General features: G+C 32.0%; 1 protein-coding gene across 1 annotated transcript; it reads left to right on the forward strand.

Annotated features, from left to right (window-relative positions):
• The first annotated feature begins 551 nt into the window (after positions 1-551).
• Positions 552-13,125, forward strand: LOC132743877 (heat shock 70 kDa protein 12A-like). Its single transcript, XM_060732456.1, has 7 exons — positions 552-606; positions 8,281-8,459; positions 9,308-9,459; positions 10,195-10,416; positions 10,757-10,913; positions 11,103-11,237; positions 11,613-13,125. The coding sequence occupies exons 2-7, from the start codon at positions 8,321-8,323 to the stop codon at positions 12,539-12,541; spliced, it is 1,734 nt and encodes a 577-aa protein (XP_060588439.1). The 5' UTR covers positions 552-606; positions 8,281-8,320; the 3' UTR covers positions 12,542-13,125.
• Positions 13,126-22,834: the final 9,709 nt, after the last annotated feature.

Consider the following 22,834-nt stretch of genomic DNA (forward strand, 5'->3'; position numbering starts at 1 on the left):
ATATCGAAATTTCCTCTGTAAATTTTACAAGCATTCAAACTGTTCTCTACGAAATACTGTCGGAGACATTTCAACTTAATGAATTCCCGATTCCAGCTTCTTGAATAATTATTCATGATTTCCACTTCACGAATTGAGGATTTCAACTTTAAAACTTCACGATGAAATTGGGAATGAGAAAAGTCCCTACCGGTCTCTCAGAGTTCTCAGACGGACTTCGTCCGAAAAAGCGTTACACTACTTCCCAAAGGTGTGAATATGTGTTGAAGTTTTATTTTTGTTTTACATTTAACTTAATATATTCACCTGTTTTTTACATTCTGGCCGGATTGTTTATATTGTTTTATATACACTAAGCTTCTGCAATGCAATTAGGTAAGAGGGACAACACTTATTATGTAGTTTTGTTGTACCAGTTTCCTTTTTAAAAATATGGTTTGCAAATACATATGACATTCACTTGAAATTTTTAAGATAAACCGTGCGATAAATCATGATAGGAATTTAATCTTTGCCTCATCCTAGATAACAAATGCATGTATAAGTCAAGATAAATATTTTTACACTTTATTTCAAACTTTCGGATTAGGCGGACCTGATAGCAATGTGAGTATATACATATTGGATAACCTATGTTTCAAATGAAGATATGCCCCGGACATATAGTCCGTCCGTCTGTCCGGGCAAACCAAGAAGACATAAGGGTTTTTACAACCTGACATTATGTGGCGAGATTAATTTCGAACAAACTGTAATTTTATAATGTACTCTGGGGTTGAAAATGTTATTATGGGGTTGAAAAAGGATAAAAAAAAGTTAAAAAGGAAATCCTAAATGTAGCCTGTAAGAACATTCGTACAAGGTTAATCTAAACAGGCAAGTTGGATTTATCTAAGGTTCTACCTCTACCTGTACCAATGGCTTCATATTTTACACACTTACCATTCTATACAAATTTTAGGATCTGTGCAAGTAACATGACTAAGACTTCCATTTTTCCAAATTATTTAAACCATTTCGAAAATGGATATGGTTAACATTAACCGGCAAGTTTGCTATATATCTTAAATTCTATCTATACTAATCGCTTCGTAATATACACAATCACTTAACAATACAATGTTCATGTTTTCGCCAAATTATATAATTGTGACATCAATTTTTCCAAATTATTTGACTTTTATCACTTTGGAAATAGGGCCTTGAATGGTTAATCTTCCATATTTGGTAGGTAGATACCTTAAATTGTCCTATAACAATATGAGGAATAAAGATCGTTGTTGTAGAAAAAAATTAAACAATTGAGCCCATAACGTCTTTATTTTGAAATCGATTTCTTTTATGTTTCATACGGATATTTCTAGGGAGGTCCTCCCCTTTTGATTAAGTTAGGAGTCATTTGAGTTAAGGTCAATGTCACCAATATCAGAAATAGATTTTTTACAAATTTACAGTGTAATCTGTTTGCAGATGTATTTATATTTGGTAGGAAAATAAAATTAAGAAGTCTTATACATTTGGTCAGTTTGGTCATGTTCAATAGTGTTAAAAATAGAACCTACACTTTTGCTCATACAGCCTTTATGTATTGACAGATGTTTTTCAGGTAGCTAACTTGCATGATATATTATTCCTTTTGATTTGGTTAGGGTCATTTGATCAAAGTAAAGCTTGCCGATAATTGATTTCTAAACATCTAAATATACAGTCGTTTTTTTACGAAGGTTTTTATACTTTGGTTGAATGATAACTTGTGTGGTCTCCATCCTTCGAATTGAGTTGGATCAAATCATCAGTGCTAAAAATAGATTTGTACACTTTTGCCCATACAGCCTTTATTTATTGACAGATTTTTTTCATATTTGATAGTGAGATAACTTGCATAGCTTTCTTCCTTTATAATGAGTTAGGGGTTATTTGGATTCATGTAACTATTGCTAAAGATATTTACAATTTTGCCCGTACAACCTTTATTTTTAGATACATTCCTTGCATATTTAGAGGGAAGATATCCGACATGGTTGTCTTCCTTTGGTTTGAGTAAAGATTCGGTGGGTAAGCATTAGGGGTACAAAAAATTTGCTTATGAAGGCTTGATAGACTGATGTTGTTCTTCTTTTGAAGGTCAAGTTTTAGGAGTTACAAGGTCAAGTTCACTTTTACTTACATTTTTTTTCTTTGTTTTATACAGTCCTTGTATTTTTTTTACCAGTGTCTCATATTTACAAGGAATATACCAAAGGTGGTCCTTAAAGTTTGGAAGGAGTTGGTGGTCAATGGGTTGAAGTCAAGGTCTTGCATTTATATATATTTGATAAATATTTATTGGTTAGTTGAATATACGTTATCTACGTTATTAAATAGCAATGACATGTCAACTTATATTTTGCACAATAACAAACTTCATTACTCTGTCAAATCATATAATTGTGTTAACATTTGTTTGGCATTTTACTCCCCATATCTTAGTGAATGGATGGATAATCCTTTTTTGAAAAAAAGTTACTGAAATGAATCTGGGTGGGGGTAATTGTATTTTTCAAACACTCTTGTTTTAATATGAAATGATCAGATGAGATATACATATTTTTATATTAACATTGATTATTGTCTTTAATTATTGGTTATAGTCTTACATTATTGGTTTGCTCTGCTAATTTAGTCATAACGGTGATCATTTGTGCCAAATTATTTCCAAAACTTGTCAGCTGTACAACAGTCAATTTAAAACCTTATGGGCCTCTGCAATTCGCAAATTACGCAAATGACATATATCACCATACCTCTAGACATGACTTGCTGGAGAGATGGTAGCTGCGAAAAACATGATTTGAAATTACATATCTATATATTATAGTAAACACTTATATTCGAAAATGCATAATGGTTATTTTGTAAAGAATACTTTTAGAAACGTAATACTTAGAAATAAAGTTGTTTTCAGGAAACAGTTTACAAGTACATGCAAATAAAATTTACCACCTTTGAAAATATTTTATTGATTTAATTCCCGCGTTTGATTGGACTATACTAAGCGCTTGTATTTATATTACTGTTCTAAACTTCAAACATAATTTAAGACATACTGTCTCTAGGGAGAGTCTTCACTTCCATGACTTACTTGAATACAATTTTGTCAAACTTAAGAACTGTTCCTGGGCGATAGATAACATTAATTACTTGGGTAGACACGATTAGGAAATGCCAACAATCGGTTCCGCCGGTTACGAGTTTGGCGAATTTCATCACTTAGTATTAGTTAATTTGACCAAATATATTATTTGTCATTTCTTCATTTTTGTTAAGTATTTATTTTCTTCACATTCTTTATCTTTATCATCAATGTGTATTAAATCTAATATTGGGTACACGCCAACTTTGATTTCGTCGAAAACAATCTAAAATTTACTTCCTTATTAAGTATCACATGACAAAAAATATTTATGTTGGGCGTATGATTGTAGGCATTCAACGATCATGAAAGGGTCCCTGTTTCAAACATGATACATAATAGAAAGAGTATCGAAACACGATTGCCGAGTGTTTTAATTCTCTTTTGTATAATAGGCAAATAGGTAAAAACATGTTCCCTGCCATCACAATACGAAACCCCAGAAAAAGTAACCAATGAACGTGTTTCTGAAAATGACGTTTTATTGATGTCCCTGTCGTCATAATAAGTAAACCCTAGAAGAAAAAAAATCCAGCATGCTCTATGTTATTCATGACAGACACTGTGGTATCAAGAGTGTTGCACTCCAGTTAACGCACTGTGCATGTATGAATATACCATTAAGGTCTGACACCTTTTCAATAAAAAGGTCTCCAAACTGTCATAAAAATAGATGACCGAGGTTGTGTTTTACCACTAAGAATTATAAATTGCAAAAATCGAAAGTGCAATTGGACATTTTACATATCTATTCTATCTCCGTTCGTAAAGTAGATTGAATATATACTCGTGTATCGGTCGCAAAATCCTATGGAGGCTATTCGTTGCCAAAAATCCAGCTTTTGAAACTTGACAATGCATACTTCGGTTCTACTAAACAGATTAGTAAAAATCTAATTGTCGATCCGAGAGTTACATACTGCACTGGTATTAAGCTTTTTGATTGTCTCGATTTGATAAAATGGAAGCTGTAAACATGCAACTTATATAAATTGAAAACTGTATTTATAATTGTATAACTTCAATTTTGCGTCATGTAGCAATGTAAACGATAGAACGTACACAATACGTTTAATGCTGTGCATCATGACGTTGAAATGTAACTGCATCAACTTGACACACTCAGGTTTACAACACCACACTTTCCTTTTACATTATAACGCGATTAACATTTGTAAACGATTTTGCAACTTCCATATATGGAATTATCAAGGAAATAGATGAAAATTAATAGGCGGAGCCAATTTTCGCGAAAGCAGAATATAAAGAGAGGTAACTCTTGCTGGTACAAAAATATTTCACATACATCAGCTGCATTACAGTTGACTTTGAACATCCTCTGATTCTGTAAAAACGTATTCTAGTACAGGATATTCTAGTAATGCAAAATTGATTAAGATATAATGTAACAATGTTACAACGTTTATACTGATAAAGAGCACAATAATATGCAAAAACTAAGTTGGTGAATTAACATAGGGGAATGATTCCCATATATAATGACACACACCACAATATATTGATTTGAACGATAGGGTTTGTGTGCCTTCAAACGTCACACGATATTGCTCGTGCACATATCTTTTACATTCAGCAAATAGTACTAGAGTGCGGTACATGGAAGTCACTTTTGGCAACACGAATAAAGGGAACTGAACTGTTAGCATGTGCCTTCTTTCTTTAAAAGACTATGTCGGGTTGTAGAAAAACACATATTTTTGACCATGTGTATAACCACGAAACAATTCAAAGTTTACTATCGATAATTCCGTTGTATAACTAAAAACTTGTGAATTTGTACCATTTTACTGTTGAAATAAATATTCAGTGTATCCTAGCATCTCTGTTGTTTACCTTCATTGGGAGGTATTTTGAGTCATAGGATGTGATTTAGCCTTTTATTATTAATCATATGTAAGGTGACATAGGTTAAGGTCTTTTTATGCATTGAACTAAATCAATAGCAACTCTAAAATCTGTTTATACATGCTGCCAATAGCTGTTACCTAGACTTGCTGTCTATCTGATCAAAAGCAGAGAACTATTACATGTACATGAAATACTACACAGAATATTTATTAAGTTTTGTAAGTGATGACCTTCTAAGAGATAAAATAAACAAGGTATAGACATTACATACATTGATAATAAACATATATACCTTTGGACTCATTTAAATATTATTATTGAAAAACAAATTGGTATAAATGGGAAAATATATCTATAAAGTATGGTAAAAATAAAAAGGGTACATACAACTTTGATTATAATTTTACTATTATAATTGTTAAAGGTTTTTTCTTATCAAGTCATACGCTAGAATTAATGTTACTAATGTAATAGTAAATGCTATTACTAGGAAAGACAACAGCCATTATTTGGTCTGTATTAGTAATTAGTCGTATCAAAATCTCTATCAGATGTTGACTTGAAAATTCGAAAGTGGTAAGGTAGCAGCTTAACTGTAAATGTTACTCATTCCTATGCAAATTGGAATACCCTCAGTAAAATTTATTTGTCGTTGAATACAGTCTTATCAATAGTTTTTACTTCCTTGAAAAATATTTAACCTTAGGCAGTAAGTAGCCTGTTGAGTTTTATTATTATCATTTTAGTTTCTTTTTCTAGGAAATGTGGTATCTACAACGTTTTAAAACTTATATGCCTATAATCCTTTAAAGTCCGCTTAGTAAAAATTCCTTCATGACAGAGTTAGAAAGTAGTAGGTAATAGGACCATGCAAAAAATATTTTTAAAACTGCAAATGTCAAAATTCATCTTTTCTGATAGTACAACCAGATTTATAATCACTGCCTTTGAACAACTTTGACCACTTTGCAAAAGTTAGTTGCTTTGTTCACTTTAATAAGCTACTGCCTAGATATAAACAGAACACATAATACCAGTGATTTGTTCATATTCGTAAAAGGTCAGGGTATAATAGAGATTATCATTATCCCCTCCTTAATAAGAAGCTCATGTCTTATCAATAAGTCCTGGTATAAGATATACGAGTGATCTAATTAATGAAAGATCCGTGGCATACTCCCCCGTCATGCTATATTGAAATTCATAGCCGAGATCACCATTGGCGCCCAACGAGGGACCCACAAAGATGATGACGATCAACGCTGCCGCTTGTCTTACGGACGTCTGTAGAACGTCGAAAGATCCTAAAGAAAGGACAGGTACACCACAGCCCCATTTAATTAAAAGAGTTCAAACATTTATTATTGGCCGGCCACCTTAATATATAGTGTTAATTGATAGCACATATCATAATCTTTCCTTGATTCATTAATCCTAGAATTAACCGTGAACTTATCAACAACGAGCTGGAATGAGGATCACCGGAAGTTACCAGTGTTTTCATTTTTTGACAGTTGCCTGTGTTTCTAAACATTGAAACATATATATCATTCATCGTTTTAAACGATAGAATTAGCCGACTGTATTTTTTGAAAATAAAATGTTTATCAATTTTGATAATATTATTAAATGTATGTTTTATTGTATGTATTTGTTAAACAAAGAGTTGTTTATATATTGACCAGTACACAATTGTTAGTGTCAATATTTATTCTGTTGTGCACTGATTGAATTTGTTTGCTCAACGAGTACTTGGATTCACTGATAATTTATTGGTATTTATTAATTATTGTGTGTTCTCTTACTCCCTCTTTCCTTCCTGAGTCTATACTAATTAAAGTTAAATAAATAAACTAAAATACCAAATAGTAACCTATATTGACCCTGTCCTATAATAATAAACAGTATTATAGGATTGTTACCCTGGTTGGTTTGGTGTGTGTTTATAGATAAAAATATATTAAATAGAATTATCTATAAAATCCAAAAGGAATTTAAAATTACTTTGCTTATCAAAAATAGCCCAGTGATTTGAAGTTAATCCAAGAAACAAAAATGTGTACAAGAAAATTAACAATAAAGCGCAAATTCATTCGCGACTCGAACAAATTTTAGCATTTTATACATTAATGATAATTCTTAATATTAAGGGAGGTATTGCGCCTCGGGGACATTTGCTGACAAGTATGTATTTGCAAACAAACCGACTTATCTATGAGTTCATTAAAACTATATTAATTTTATCTTAACTAAATATCTCATATGTTTACACACGGAGATCATTTATACTCTTATTTCCAGATAATGTGTAAATTAGTAAAATTCATAAAATGGGGTTTACATTAAAACAGATAATCATGTTATAACATGCATTCATGCTGAAAGTAATTTATCTTGACATGCATTAGTCTTCATAAGTAAATTGCATATATTATCATTCGATACAAATACTTGGAAGAAAGTAAAAATAAATTTCGAGATGTTCAAAGAGAACAATCTTCATGAGGTCGTTATTGAAAAATACAATTGTATGTTAGTATTAATAAGGTGAAACGTTGTCTAATAGCACACTACTTAAAGAATTGTTTTTAAGTGAATTCTTTGATGATTTTAGGGGTCATGACAATAATATAATGAAGGGTTTAGTAATTTCCGAAATAAATATTTTTTAGGTTGTTACCGTTCTACATTCATTTTTATTTCCAAACCTTGTTTTTAAATTATGATTACGGGTAGCCATCACACTTGTACTTAATTCTACCTGCTCGATTGCATCTTATACGAACACATTGTCGTTTTTGAATTCATTTTCTCATTTTGCAACTTGAGAATATGTTAATAACATAATGTCTATAATTTTGATTTAGTACATAATCAATATTAAATACAGGTGAACAATAGTGTATCTGTACTTCGCTATCTTCCTCAAATCGCATGATTAATAAAGTTCTTTCTCTTCCTCAATGGACATTTTATAACGATGCCTTATGCTTGTGTCCGATCGTTACATTCGGAAACGATTTGATAAACGTGTTTGATCGAGAACGAATGTCACATGTAATCGATCAATCAACCGCGACAAAATTATTATCATATAACTAACTATTTCTCGAGTTGGGATTAGCAATCGATAGGAAATGAAATTGGTATCAACCTCAACGTCATTAATTAATTTTAGTTTCATTTAGCCGTCTTTTTTCTTTTTTCCCCTTTGAAACCAGTTGTTAATGTCATTACAGGATATAGAGTAGAGTAACAGAAATTTTGTTCATACATGCAATGAGCCTGTTAGTTGTGGTAGCCATTGATTTTGGGACAACATACTCAGGATGGGCGTTTTCATACAAGACTGACTATGATCGAGATCCTCTGAAGATAACACCAAAGACTACTCCACACTCAACTTTATCCCTTAAAGGTACAATACTGCCACCTTCAGTTTATATATTTAGAATATAGAAATGCTGAAATATGACTACAGTCTTAAACAAAATTTTCATTATGAAACTAATATTATATGTGTAATGGTATGTCGGATGAGGTTTAAGGAACTTTTAATTGGGGCGAATTAAACCATTTAAGACAAATGCGAAGGTTACATATTGTCAAATATTATATCTTATAAAAATGTATTCCTTCTTTAGCTTTGAAATATAAGTGTCAATGGGCATTTAAATAATATATTATTCGCTGGTCCTATGTACGAGCGGGCGCTATTATGTTTTGTCAGATCAATCATTAAGAGGCGTATAACTGCGAGGAAGTTTAACAAAACGCGCAATAACATCAGCTTTTAGAATATCAATTTTAGAACTGTTGTTATGTAAAAAATATGATTTTCTCCCTCGTTATTTGACGATTTTTCCTAGAAAAATGACGTGTAATATGAGAAGCAGCGCACAATACTTCCAGCCTAATAGCGTTTTAATTACCTGTAGGAAATAACTTTTCAAAAATAAGACAATTTAAATATGACGTTTTCGGATTATTCCTAATACCGTAATTATGATGTTTCTTTCTGAAACAACGACACTCAGATCACATATTCAGACAGCGTTTTCCTTTTCAAGTCAATAATTTGTTCTATAAAAGTTACATTGTTATTATTTTTATTTTGAATAATGTCGGGCTATTTTCATTATAAATCAAAATCTCAATATAATAATTTTAAGTCAAATGTCGTTATTCTTATACAAATTCTTTGTCAATCTATTTGTAAAGTTTATTTTGTTTCTGATAATGCCCAATCAAAACTATTGTTTTCAGTTCCAACGTGCATTCTTATAAATTCTGATGGAAAAACGCCACATTCTTTCGGCTATGATGCTGAGGACAATTATGCTGAAATATGCGAGCAGAGGAAACAACACCAGTGGTTCTTCTTCAGAAGATTTAAAATGACGCTTTTTAGAGTAAAGGTATATATGAACATGAATGCCACATATATAAAGCATACGAACATATGAACTCGCATACGTATGCAGAAATATATCCAATCCATCCATGTCTATTTTCCTGCCTGTCTGCACAGACCGGGACAAAATGGAACACTTTATCAGTTATAAAGAATATTTCTTGTGAAGTGACTATTCTAACCATGACAAATTGACTGGTCTATTGCTAGACAATTACTTTCGTACACAGGTGAAACTTTTTTTGCATATTTCAAAGCTAAGAGTAAATTTGATTACAAGAAGTAATCTATAGTGAAATCACGTATATGAAAGTTATCAAATGTAAATAAAACGTACATATGAGTTGATGACCGTGGTATTTTAATTTTATTGGCAAGTCTTTTGGTCTCTGACCCTAAAACATTTACAAAATCAAAATAATTAAAAAACATAGACAGTGAGTGATACAGACATGTATACATAATCAACAAAAATAGTATTTTAATATTTATTGACAAATATTCAAATAACGTCGCTTTTTATCTAATGGATTGCATTGTTTCAAATGGCATTGTTGTTAGACATTCAGGGGTAAAATTTATCAAATGTTGGTAGCAATTTTCTGAAATATATAGGCAGCGTATATCATTATATAAATAACAGAATGATATAAAATGATATTCATCTTCTATTGAAGTTTCAAAACAAGGACATATACGTTCATCTCATTTCATAGTTTTATTCTATCTAATGTATTAGGGCATGACAAGATGTGATATACTAGAAGATGAGACTGGTAAGAAACTTCCGGCAATGAGGGTTTTCTCGCTTGCTATTGATTTCTTAAGAAAGGATGTCCTTGATACTCTGAGCCGTCATGTTGATACAAAAAATTTTGAATCTGATATACACTGGGTTCTTACTGTTCCAGCAATATGGAACGATGCAGCTAAACAGTTTATGAGGGAGGCAGCACAACAGGTATATGAATGTGAAAGTATATTGCAACATTAACTGTTTTTTGTTTATAATCAAAGCGATTAAACTGTTATAGTAAGTTAAACGCTATAAATTTCCTTAGATGTACACAAGTATATTACAAAGTTCAAAAACTTTGAATTGAATTCGAACCGCTACTTATAAAGGAAACTAAATATATATTATCTATATTCAATCACTGTCCGCATTAAGTCGCGACCTGTTACGGCCTTATATTGATATATAGGTGTGTATTTTTCTTTTCATACGATAATTATGTTAATGATTTAAGCTCATTAGAATATTTACTTTATCAAGTCTAATTTAACTTTTGATTTTATAGGCTGGGATTCCAGGAAAGAACCTTCGTTTATGTCTTGAACCTGAAGCCGCATCAATTTATTGTCGTCATCTTCCGGTGACAAAGAATACCAAGCAAGAAGTTGCATCTATTTCCCAGTTGTCATCAGGAACAAAGTATCTCGTCCTTGACGCAGGAGGTATTCTTCTTAAATGTTTTACTAAAAATGGAAACGCTAACACCAACCGTTTTCTAGTTTTATAAACTTTTGCATACATGTTTTATGTAAAAAGCATTTGTATTTTTTTAATGAGAGCAATATGCCTGTTAATTTTCTTTTAAAGAGTAAAAGATGTTTGAATGGTTAATTGTTTGTTTCCTTTAACAGGCGGAACAGTTGATATAACTGTACATGAAGTAACTGACGATGGAAACTTGAAGGAACTCCATAAAGCAAGCGGTGGTGCATGGGGAGGAACTCAAGTAGATCTAGCATTTGAAGCGTTTCTATCAAGTATTGTGGGTAGGTAACTCATATTTGACACACAAAAATACTTGACAATGAACCATATTTCTTTAAATAAGAAGTGAATATGTAACAGTAATTGTAACTGTAAATTTTAGTGAGAAAATTTTCACAAAAGATTATTAAGCTGCCTACTCATTCCGTTAAATTTGTTTTATGCCCTTTATCGCGAAAATGAAAATAAAACAAATACGAACTTTCAATTTGGATAAATTGTCGGAGGTGTAAACTCAGACTTCTTTTGAATAACCTTTTCATCTTTTGATTAAGCCTTGTATGAACTTAGATATGTTTCAGTTTGTACTTGATACCATATCAATATAATAGAAATGATATCTCAGATGTAAGGGTTTCAAATCAATCGTATTACAGGACCGGTTGTCATCTCAAAATTCAGAAGTCTACATTTAGAGGACTACATTGAATTTTTTCGTGAATTTGAAAGCAAAAAACGCAAACCTATTCAATCTACAAGATCCGTGACTATCCGTTTCCCTGCTATCCTGTCTGACTTATGTCATGAATTCACAGAAACGGATTTAAGGGAATTAGTACGACAGTCTAGATTTGAAAGCAAAGTCCAGGTTTTAAAAGATAAGTTTAGAATCGATGGTGATGTCTTCAATGAGTTTTTTGAACCAACCGTTCGCAAAATAATAAGTCATGTTGAAAATATATTGACAAAATCCTCAGTTGATAGTTGTGATGCCATTCTAATGGTTGGTGGATTTTCTGAATCATCGGTGTTGCAAGTGAATGTTAAGTCAACATTCAAACACCTGAAAGTAATCGTTCCAGACGAAGCAGGATTAGCAGTCTTAAAAGGAGCTGTCATCTTTGGTCACAAACCCACAGCAATAACTGAAAGGGTGTGCAAGTTAACATACGGGGAGAAAATAACTCATAGATACAGAGAAAGCTGCAAACATGCAAAAGGAAGAGTTGAAAAGGATGATAATGGTGACTTACGATGTTATGATATCTTTGAAACTCATGTTAAAGCAGGGCAGTCCGTCAAGGTGGATGAAGAACAACCAGAAATGATCAGCACACCTATTACCGATAATCAAACTGCTATTAATGTCAATGTGTATGCATCCTCTACAACTAATCCGCAACTTACAACGGAAGATGGATGTAAGCGCATTGGAACATTAACAGTGCCTATTTCTGACACAAGTTCTGGAAGAAAACATGAATTTGGAACAAGTTTTATTTTTGGAGGGACCGATATTGTTGTAAAAGTCGTTGACAAGGAATCTGGTGAAATTATGCTAAAATCTGTCGATTTCCTTGGTTAGAATATAACCAAACAAAATCAGAACACTTGAACAGACATATATAGCTTTTATTGTTTAATTTGTTGAGTAAGATCAATCATATATACTGGATACATGTAGCATAATTATTGTTTTGTTTTATAGCTTGAAGCACATTGCGTTAATATCACAATTCTTTCATAATATTGCTTAAGATTGCTTTTTGTATATTATATATCTTAATTTTGTAAAGCATTGTCGTGGACGATAAACATTTTGATGGCATTTGAATGCGACATCTATGAGTCTTACTATAACTATAATTATTCTTATTATCATACTTGTAAGTTAGAAAATGCACTGAATGGTTAAAAAATTATGTATGTACTAAATGATTACATTATTTTAACTCTTAAATTGCTATAATTATTTAGTTAAAGCTTAAGATCAGAATTTCTGTCTGAATGATTTTTCCATTAGTATGATTGAATTGTATTCAACATTTGCTTATGTACTAGAGTATATGCTTTCATTTTAAGTCTTATATTATGTATTAATCAGGAGTGCAAACTAACACAAATTATCTATCAATTTATTATTATGTGTAGTGAATAAAAGCAAAATAACACCGAAAACGATTGTTTCTGTTGTACTTTCTTTAAAATATTTTTTAGTTAAATTATCCTGTTGAATTTGTGTAAAGGATTTCCCTGCTTTGTATTAATAACAGTCCATTTGAATACCAAGGGAGTTTCATTATCAAAATACAAAATTGAGGTACCAACAGTATAGAGTCTGTTCAAACTGCACGGATATGTAGCTTGTTTCGCTAAAGGCTTTTCATTTTCCGTTCCAGCAGGATATGTGTTTAAAATTATGACCTTTGAAAAAGTAATATTATCTTTCGACATTAGTCTTGGGAACTCCGATCGCTACCCGTACATTTATATAATTGTATTGTACTCGTTCGATACGTAAAACTTAAAGTATCTAGTGATATAAAAATTGGAACGATTCTGTAATTTGAGAGATTAACAATACAATTAGTATCAGCAGTGTTTATTATTCTTAAGACATAAAATCGAAGCTAAATAATCAACATACACACGGGATATTATCGAATTATTAAATGATCGTTGGCGGAGAAATTTGTAAATCCAGTTAAGCTATTTAGGAGGATCTACTGCCCAGATACGGCCAACATATTTGGTACAATCGGCGTTAAATCAACTGACAAAAATCCAAATGGGACCTTCTTATCTACGGCTTTATACTGTTTGAAGATCTTTTTTATTAAGATATTAGGATCCCATGACTTTTAATTTGATTTCAATTTAATTCCAAACACAACTAAACTGTATCGAACGCTTAGGCCCCAAAGTCGGTGTACAGTGCTTTTTGCTACTTCATCTCGGCGCACTTTGAAATTTGTATCAATAGTTTTCTTGCTTCCTATTGTAAAGGAGACGGGATAATCATCCAAAGTGTACTTTTATGCGCTTAAGTTTGTTTTACCGAAGGTGGATTGAATCACGAACACAATATCACGTTTTATAGTTTAATGGTTCTTCCTTAATGGAGTACCACAAATAAAATATAACATATGCGCAGGTTATCATGTCGTTAACAAATAGCTATTATAAACAGTAACATATATTGTTAGTAGAAAGCCACAAAGTTATCTCTTGGAAATCCAAATTCTAACTGTCCAAATTTTCTTTACAAAATTTCTAAAAATGGTTTCGTTTTACACTGATCAATAGAATGTAAACGTTTGTTTTTTAAATAACAAAATGGCCAATCAGGTTACAATACAAAATAATGTATCATAGCAACATGGAATTTATAACAACAATAATCACCTGGACATTTCATCAGTCATAAGGTTTAATAATTTAAATAGAACAGACAGCTTATTTGACATTATCACCAAAATATAATAACATTTTTAGCACAAATAATTGGACACAGAGGAAAAGCCACATTCAATCTTTCGGTAACATAATGATTAATTTGACATATGTTATAAAAACATAAGGCATTTGTAACTTTAACATACAGACAAACTGGTACATGCGACCACGTGTAGTAAGCGACGTTTGTCTTAAATTACCCCCATCATTTTCTTTCTATATCATTAATGTATAAAGCGACTTTGCTCAACGCGACCGGCGAAGACAGCTAATTGAGATCAATATTTTCATTAAAGGACCACTTCTACCTGTCAGGTGTTTGTGTTGTTAAAGAAAGAACGCCACCTCGTGATAACAATCAAAACACAATATATTAATGTGTGACAAACTCTATTTCCAAAACGTTTTAGAGTATGCAAATGAAGTTTAGTATACGCGTGACGTGTATTATCCAATAATATCGATAAAACAATGCAACGCGTCGCTCGTACTGAGATTGTGTATACGCTTCGCTGTTGATATTTAGATTGCATTGAATTGACCTTGAACTTGATCAGCATACAATTAAATGTAGTTTGTTTATCTAGAATGAAAACTGCACAAAGAAAACATCTTCTTTTATTATGGTTTTCGTGTTGGAGACAAGGAAAAAGCAACGGAGAAGTTTAAAAATTCTGGAAAAATGTCAAATGTTCACGTAATGGATTAAAACAGTTTTGTCAATAAACATCAGAGAGTTATCTTTTATATTAGCATCCATTTAGATTATCGGAGCGTTCTAATTATTAAACATTTATATAAATGAAGTTGAAAAACATTCCGCCCGCAAAAGAAATATATCATGTACAAAATTTGACTTTTTGTATCATGCTTTGTCTTAAGAGACCGTTTCATTAAGCGACCATTTTTGGTGTTTCCCTTGCGCGGTCGCTTGAAACACGTTTGACTGTATTTGATATTTCACACATTCTTTTAAAAAATATAGTCTTTTTAGATAATGCTAACAATTCTAAAAGTAAATTCCATGCATATCAACTCGTTATTTTTTTAAAAGAATTTTGCTGTTTTTCTGCTACACAACACACCTCCCTCAGTAGTTTGAAAATGCTTTATCCATGTAACAGCATAGTTTCAGAATGACAGACAATTGCTTGCAAAGTTATAAACATACTCTTGATATTCAAATTGTTGTTGATTGTACAAAATAGAGCGGTTTTGAAGAAGTTCACACAATTGGCATAAAAGTATGAAAACAAGTAAACACTCTCGAAAATTGGATGGAAACATTGTTTTAATAGTTCACTCAGTTGGTTGCAACATGAACGTAAGTCCACGGTAAAAAAAGAAATGCTGTTGATAATCGGAAGACGTTTTGAAAGATATTGTTTGATTGTACAATGTCCTTGGAAGTTGACTTTTACCAACATTTTTGGAATGTACCGCCCTAGATCTTGCAAAAGTTTACTATGCGATGCCATCTATATTTCTTTGTCTGTAACGAAACGATAACAATGGATTACCTGATACAGAATCAGACCGTAATGGCTAAATATTATGTGAAAACGGCAACAGCTCACAGCTTTGATAGTGTATTCTATGATCCACTGCACACGGCAAACGTAACAGAAGTATATATTGACATGTCGTCACCTTCGTGCAGTAAGTCCTTCTAAATATGATAGAAGTAAACTAGTTATTGCTCTAAGGTGATGATATGTGGTATAAACTACGACTCACTATTTACAGTTATTTTTGGAAAGAAATCATTTAAGGAAATGTAAAACATTTTAATCGTTATACATGACTTTTTATGTTTTTTAACTATGATTATATAAAAATTGAATCTTTTGGATTGAAGGTCATTATCAAAAATCCAAAAATCGTAAGATTCTTTTCAAGATTTCTTTTTCAAGTTTAAATCAATGTATCATATAATCCGCACTAAAAGTACATATCACATTCAAATTCTAAACAAGAAGACCCTAATGACTCTTGATCACTCACCTGAAGATGTGGTTTACATGGGAAAGACCATTTAGATAAAGTTGCATCAAAATCAAATCAGTCAGTTTAATCTTATTTCTATATTTAGCCTGCAGGAAGTCATTTTGTTTTGATAACTAATGATTTAAGAGGTATCATTCAATAATATTTTAAATGGAATTTAATCAAAATTTTGACCCAGCGGTCCAGACAATTTTGATTAAAGTTCATTTCATTTTTAGATCTGGCAACCATCTTGATCAACAGGCTTGAATTTATCAGTTTTTGAAAAAGACATTTAAAAGATATTTCCTATAGTTTTATCAGTCAAAATGGATAATGTAGAATAATAGCTCCCTTACACGCACCTTATTGTCTCCCTTTATTCTATGTTAAAATTGAAGTAAATTTACAAAAAGGTACGGTATTATATTATTCAAAAGTAGGACCATACGGACTCATAGTTCATTAATTCTTTTGTAGTAGTCACTATGTATCTTCATTCCGTCAGTCAATCTACTATTGAAGTAATGCTTTCGATGAGCAAATTGTTGAAAGATCATTGGAATAAAGGCTCAATTTAGTAATTTTATGTTCCCTTTTGGTCATAGTAAAAGTTTAAGATAATAATGTCCTACTATTGATCATAGTAATAGTTTAGGATAATTTTCTCCTTTTAATCATATGAATAGTTTAAGATAATGTTCTCCTATTGATCATAGCAATTGTTTAAAATAATGTTCCCGTAATGATCAAAGTAATAGTTAAAATAATGTTCTCCTTTTAATTACAGTAATAGTTTAAGATAATGTTTTCCTATTTATCATATGGATAGTTTAAATTTAATCGTTCTTGAATGATGAATTTATTTCAAGCAAATATTAACAACTCTCTTAAAAACAGATACTCTAAATTCAGATTTATTAGACGTATAGTTAAGACATGGCATTCACGACTATCGGATATATGAATACTCGCTTGGTTTTCCAAATGTCGGTCAATATTATTCTAACTGCGGGTTCATGTCATGGTATGTCGTTGTGTCTTTTGGTTAAAAAGTCAAAAAGTAAACATCCGTTTTCAGCGGAAATTATTGCATGGGAATAATTACATGTCACGCATGTAAGTGTCAAAAAAGAAAAAATCAGACGAATAAATCATGCAATATAGGATATTTTAACGAATGCAATCCGTAATAGTAGACAGATGTAGCATATTATCGTAAATAAACATTATGGATAGGATCAAATTTCACAGATCATAACCGTATAAATGGGTTTGCGTTTTACTCTAAAAAATATCATTTTGAAAGACAGCTTATTGTATGTTTATGACTGGTAGATAACATCATTATGTGCTTCAAGAACAAATTGTCGATTCAGACGTTCTTAAATTAATAATTTACAATGTTTTATACACTTATTATTCAAATTTTTATTTTGCCGTTTGAGTTCTTCATTATCGCTCCTTGCCCTCGCGGGGCGAAGTTTTATTTATTGAACTTCGCCGCGCGCCCCATCTAATTAGCGTGTTTTCGCTCCGCGACCCCGCCATTTTAACTTGTTAATTCTCAACTTTTCGCTTGGCGAGGTCGCAGGGCGAAAACACGAGTGGCACAAATCAGACACAATACTTTTATTACTTTTATCGTTTTCTTTTTCTGCATGTACGCCTTTAAGTAGGAGCAGTAGTCTGTGGTAGGACGCGCGCTTAGGGATCGAGAGGTCCTGGGTTTTAACCCTACCAGGGGCACTGCTAATTTCCTTGAGCAAGAAATTTACCTGTAATTGCTTCACTTCACCCAGGTGTAAATGGGTACCTGCGAGGGTGGTAAAATGTCGTTGCGCCAAAGTGTCGGCTGCACTAAGCGGAGTTAAAAGACTCCCCAGGGAGATTGATAGATAGAAACCAGTAACCCGATGACCAGTGGTAATAGCTGTAAAGTCAGTGAACGTGCGTAAGCATGAAACTTAGACTATAAAATGCAATTACTTTATAATTTTCATTTTTTAAAAAGACCGGGATTGTTGGACAAAACAAGACCTGTGCACGTGCAAACGAAAACAATAAATGGCACAAATCAGCCACCATATAAAAGAGAAAAAAATCAATGATTTTCATAACATTCCTCAAGTTTTATCAAAAACTAGAGCCAAATTGTAAACTACATCAGATTAATAAATTGCACTTATCAATTTTATCAACGTTCTTATGTTCAATCTTTCAATACAAATAATGGTTAGGACACGTTTTAAATGTATTTATTTATGCTATTTTGTTAAGTAATAATCTAAGCGATTCCTCTGGTATTAAGTACGCTTACAATATGTCAAACAATTATCGACCGAAATGTACTTCTATATAACTATAATAACTAATCATAGCATTTTTTTACTTGTTTAATAGCATGTTAAACGCTAAAGAAAATATACATAGTGAAAAACATGGAACAATATTTCATTTCGAAACAAATACATTCGTCCGTGGATAGCGCCTTTGTGGTTCATGTGAGGTCCATTGTATTGTTATTTGATATCACAGTCACAAACCACAATAAATAGAAAAGGTCTCACCTGAGTGGTCAACCAGATTGTTAAATTCCTCTCTTTCTCTTTCAGATAGGTTGAACACACACAAGCACGCGCGTACACACACACGCGCGCGCATGCACACAAGTACGCAAACAGATTCAATCGAAAAAGTAAAAACAGTAATTGTACTGCTGATTTCCCAGCAAAGGGTTGCTGTTATAAACAGTGGGGGGGGGGGAATCAGGCCCGGGCATCAGGGCTGCAGCTCCAACCCCCCCCCACCCCCGTCCCCCAGCTCGGCCCAAAGATACGTTTACCAGATTTGGCTGGAATTTATTTTTGTCAGTTTCAAACTTTATTGACTTATCAAAACATTAATTGCTGTCATCCAGTTGTTAATATCCTGCCTGTGGCTTGGCAGAGATCTTATCTACCAACATGCTTGAATGAACTCAATGTTTAAACTGCATAATTAATTGGTTTATTACTTTCCAAAGATCTAATTAGATTGATAGTCACAGATAGTAAATAGATGTGTTACATTGTACACAATATTTTACTATCTTTGTTTTTCCATTTCCTTTGTGTAAGCCCTGTAATTAAGAAATTGAAATTATTATTTGTAAATTAAAAAGATGGCGAGTTTTATAAAGATAATATTAGTTTTAATAACTACTTTTACTAAGATTTTATAAAGATGAAATAATTGGTAATATGCTTCTGATAAATTTTTATAGCAGTTATATTTTTTAAATAAAGTTTAAATTGTACTGACCTCTTTATTCGTTGATGGAAAAAAATCTTATTGAATACTAGTGTTTGAAATTATCTTTTTTGTACATTAGGAAGGCGGTATTTTATTATCACTTTACTTTGGACAATCGTGTTTGATTTATTTTTATCAATATTTGTGCATACATCGGTAAATGTGCTGTTTTTTTTGTAAATGCTCACTTCTTAACACCAGGGGAACTCTTTTTGAAAGACCCTGCAAACACATACCTATACAAAATACAATGTTTTGTAAAACCATGCAAATGGTACCATAAACAGCACTAGAAAGTCAAGAAAATAACACCATTTTCAACCTAATATTTCAAAATTTTCTCAGTCTATAAGAGTGGCCCACCCAAATTACATATATTTTTCTTAATTCCATATCATCTAAATATTTACAAAAACATTAGTATACTCATATAACACTCATAAGCGATAAAACACATCAATTACAATTTTTGTCACATGAACAAGATGCTGGCCAAAACTTTAATTTTCGCCTGTTGCATTATTTTTGTCAAATTTTACAACCCATATGTCAGCCCCCAAGAAACCATGTTCTGTATCCGCCCCTGATAAATGCCATATAACAATGTTAAAGTCATTTCATATTGATCATCCAACACTTGCCTATAGTGACAGTATATATTGACAAATTGCGCAAACAACAGTTTTATTTTTAAGGAGACGCCTGGTTCTTTTACTTTGAATACATCCACCGACATTTCGTATCCTAGCTGGATAGCTTTCTCACATGAAACAATCCACCATCCCTGGTTATATTCGAAGCAACAGCAGTAAGGGTCAAGTGGTTTGAAGTCACGGGTAAATGCAGCATATTTTTCACTCATTAAATTAAAGTATAATATGTGCTCTGTGTAAAAAATAATCTCCGTGCATAATATATAGTACTTGGATAGAATGTCATCAGAGTCGGTATCTTCAGCCATCGCTTAAAGCCAAAAGTTTGACTACGTGTAAGTTGGATATCTTTCTTATACATCGTTCTGATTTGGAAATACATGGACAACTCGGGCAAAACGCGCACTTGAAATCACATGGAATAAGTGATCAAGTCTGTCCCGAGCACCGCCTCCGTGGTCGAGGGGTTAGAGTCGAAGACTTCTAATCCTGTTACCTCTCTGGCGTGGGTTTGATCCCCGGGAGATGCTTTGGTAGTTTAGCGCGGAGGAAGGTAGTCTAGTACTGGTGTAACTCTCCAGGAACAATGGTTAGGAAACTACCTTCATATATGACTGAAATACTGTTGGGAAAAGGCGTTAAATGAAACAAACAAACAAACTTTCCTCAACGGAAAGACTTCGGTCGTTATCCTTTACATACTTTACGTGCGTGTAAAGGTAAAATCAATTTATCGTTTCATTTTTGTTATAAATGTTAAGAATTTATAAACTTATCGCATGAAAAATAAAACGTTATTGACAATTGAAAATGTCTTTATTTATATTTTGGTATGACTTGTATCACTGTTCACGCTCGAGTGATAAAAGTGACAGTGAGACAGTCTTTTATTCGTATGAATACAATGGAATATGAATCGGTAAAATCGGCCTTTCTTTCAGTTTTTGATGCATTATTTAGTTTAGTAAAAAAAACATGTCGGTGTGAGATTTGAATATCGATTATAACTTTTTAAAATATAATATAACATCTATGTATTTGATTTAAAGTTATACTATACTCATTTTTGAGTAAAATATTCAATCGAATAAATTTGTTAAAACCTATAAACTCCTTCCTTAAATGAAAATTAATGATACACTATATTGAAAGTCACGTTCTCTAATACAGGACAAGTAAAGTTCGTCTTTAAAACTGCCAGATTTTTAACGACACTATATATTCATATTGTGACGACTTATGTGTGTAGAGTTTTGAACATGAAATATTAACTTTGTTTGAAGTCAAAACATGCTTATTTCACCTTTACAAAGAAACTGTGTAGCAATTGTTATCAAATTTGAGCATAGTATATCTTTAATTCATAATTGTGTCATAACTTCTTATGTTTACTTGCATTTTAACTGAATCTCAAAATATTTTATATGATTACGTAAAATTGTTTTTAGTATATAGGTCTAATTTTCAGACTTGACCGTATCAATAATTGGAAAATACTTAACTCTTTTACAATAAATATCATATTTTATATTTTATTGAGAATATGCACATATTAATATTGTTAACATGTCGTTCAATATAGAAAGGAATTTTGCCTAATACACAATAAACATCTAGATTATTAGAAGTTGCCCCGTACTTCACTTTAGTGCTGTTATATTTATGGTCCTTCGAATGTTACAAACTCAACCTCGTCAACCGTCGCTTACCCTATTTACCTTACATGCATCATGAATTTATTAATATAATATCTTTTGTTAAATTTCGCTTGTTCTAAATACCCAGGACACGCATAAATGAAAGGTTTCACTTCACAACAGCAGGTGTCAAGTGCCGTGTGGCTCTTGTAATTTTGTTGTGATTAATGCCTTCGAGGGATCACTTTGTTTCCAGATTTTTTTGGCTTTACATTTAAGATAGACACCCCTAATGGGCATTATAAGAAAATGTAAAATTGACAACATAGGTCAGTTATATACCTTAAAGGTCACCTGTATGCACAATTTAAACAAAATTTACGGTGTGGTTGATGAGTTCTGGACATTTTTCTGAATTTAAACTTTGTTATTAGAAGGGCTCTTTTTCAGAAATGAGGAAGCTCTAAATAATCTATTATATCATCATTATGAAAATGTCTTCCTATTGCTCTTTGTTAGGAAACAAATAATTACAGTCTTGTGACAATAAAAGAAGCTCAATATTGCTTCTAAAGAAAATGTTTTAATATGTTTAAAAATTTTACCCTGTTCCACCCACTTTGCTATTAAATTTGGCATTATTTAGGAATTAAAATACCTATTATTATAAATAAAAATCAAACATTTCTTTCTTTACTTAAGGAATCTGAGAGATACATAAATAATAATAAAAATAAAGAAAGAAAAAAGGTTGTCCCGTCAGAGGTTTGAACCCACGCCTCTCGGTTTCAGTGCATTCGACAGTGATTTTAGCAATTGCAACTTTTCGGTCTTTTCCGTTAGTCTTCGGAT

This window comes from Ruditapes philippinarum, unplaced genomic scaffold (genome assembly GCF_026571515.1).
Source record: "Ruditapes philippinarum isolate M1 unplaced genomic scaffold, ASM2657151v2 ctg3265_1_1_1_1, whole genome shotgun sequence".
Taxonomy (NCBI): Eukaryota; Metazoa; Mollusca; class Bivalvia; order Venerida; family Veneridae; genus Ruditapes; species Ruditapes philippinarum.